At 38.6% G+C, this 1,763-nt stretch overlaps 1 protein-coding gene across 1 annotated transcript; it reads left to right on the forward strand.

Annotated features, from left to right (window-relative positions):
* The first annotated feature begins 226 nt into the window (after nt 1–226).
* Nucleotides 227–1,168, forward strand: LOC147912633 (olfactory receptor 8K3-like). Its single transcript, XM_087423292.1, has one exon. The coding sequence runs from the start codon at nt 227–229 to the stop codon at nt 1,166–1,168; it is 942 nt and encodes a 313-aa protein (XP_087279418.1).
* The last annotated feature ends 595 nt before the right edge of the window (nt 1,169–1,763 follow it).

A 1,763-nucleotide genomic window follows, 5' to 3' on the forward strand; every position in this document is an offset into this window, starting at 1 on the left:
CAAATCTCTCTCTATCTCCAGCTCTATCTCTATCTCTATTATCTGCTTCTATTTTGAAACATGTATTTTTTATTTGCAGGGGTAGATTATTTTAATAGATCCTAAATTGTCAACTGGGATTTACTTATACCAGATTTGTATGCTAAAAAGCCACCAGATTTTAGTACATGAAAGCTATTGACTATCCTGGTTTCTCTATCCAGAGTAGGTTTTCTGATCCACCTGGATGGAAAAACACAATCTAACAGTGCTGAACGAATTCATTCTCATGGGAATCACAGACCGCCCAGAACTGCAGGCTCCATTATTTGTGCTGTTCCTCATCATCTACCTGACCTCAGTGGGGGGCAACTTGGGCATGGTCATCCTCACCAAGATGGACTCCAGGCTACAAGCACCCATGTACTTCTTTCTCAGACACTTGGCTCTCACTGATCTTGGTTATTCAACAACTGTGGGCCCCAAAATGTTAGCAAATTTTGTTGTGGATCAAAATACAATCTCCTATTATTTTTGTGCCACACAGCTGGCTTTTTTCATCATGTTCATTATTAGTGAACTTTTTATTCTGTCAGCAATGTCTTATGACCGCTATGTGGTCATCTGTAACCCTCTGCTCTACACAGTCATCATGTCCCAAAGGGTGTGTCAGGCGCTGGTGTCAATCCTCTACCTCTACAGCACATTTGTTTCTCTTCTAATTACTGTCAAGATTTTTAATGTATCTTTCTGTGGTTATAATGTCATCAGACATTTCTACTGTGACAGTCTTCCCTTGTTATCTTTGCTCTGCTCAAACGCACATGTAACTGAATTGATTATTCTGATTTTCTCAGCTTTTAATTTGATTTCATCCCTTCTGATAGTTCTTGTGTCTTACCTGCTCATCCTTGTAGCCATTCTCAGGATGAACTCTGCTGAGGGTAAACGCAAGGCTTTTTCTACCTGTGGATCCCACCTGACAGTGGTCACAGTGTTCTACGGGACTCTGATATTTTTGTATGTGCAGCCCAAGTCTGGTCATTCCTTTGACACTGATAAAGTGGCTTCCATATTTTACACCCTCATTATCCCCATGTTGAATCCCTTGATCTATAGCTTGAGGAACAAAGACGTAAAATATGCTCTACAAAGGATATGGAAAAAACTATGCAATATCTTTTCTTAAAGCTCACTGTCCAACGTGATTCTTAGAAATCAGCTTATGACTTTAAGACTTGTTGTGTGTGCCTTCAGCAGCAAGACAAACACAAATAATCTCATCATATATTTAGATAATGTCTTCTATGTGCCAGTCACACTTATAAGTGCTATAAATACATTACTGAGCAGAATAGTAAAAATCTTTGCGTTCTTTTAGGGGAAGAGATGAAATGTAAGCACAAAAATTAAGTAAATTTTATAGTACAGTAGAATGATTTATGACACATAAGAACAGGTAATGCTGTGTGAGAGTGAGGAAGAATAGTAGATACAGAAAGGGCATTAAAATGACTTGTGGATTATTCTAACTGTTAGAATTAAACTCCCAGTGTCTATGTGTGTGTTTGTGCATGTGCATGTGTTTTTGTGGAAACATCCTTCTGTTTTAGGCTCCATACTCTTCCATGGCATGCATTAAAATCAAACTTATTGTAGTTTCAAGCAGGCTCAGTGTAGTATTATGATTTGAAATCATTAGTCACGTGAATTTGCTCACATGCTCCCATACCATGTGGCCAAACTTAGGATCCTGCTCCTTTCTCATCAGTGCAGTTGCTTTA

This window comes from Ceratotherium simum, chromosome 34 (genome assembly GCF_057802395.1).
Source record: "Ceratotherium simum simum isolate JZ-2026a chromosome 34, ASM5780239v1, whole genome shotgun sequence".
NCBI classification, from domain to species: domain Eukaryota; kingdom Metazoa; phylum Chordata; class Mammalia; order Perissodactyla; family Rhinocerotidae; genus Ceratotherium; species Ceratotherium simum.

Excerpts from the sequence above, each read along its gene's own strand:
- LOC147912633 (XM_087423292.1), top strand. The coding sequence starts at position 227 with ATGGAAAAACACAATCTAACAGTGCTGAACGAATTCATTCTCATGGGA.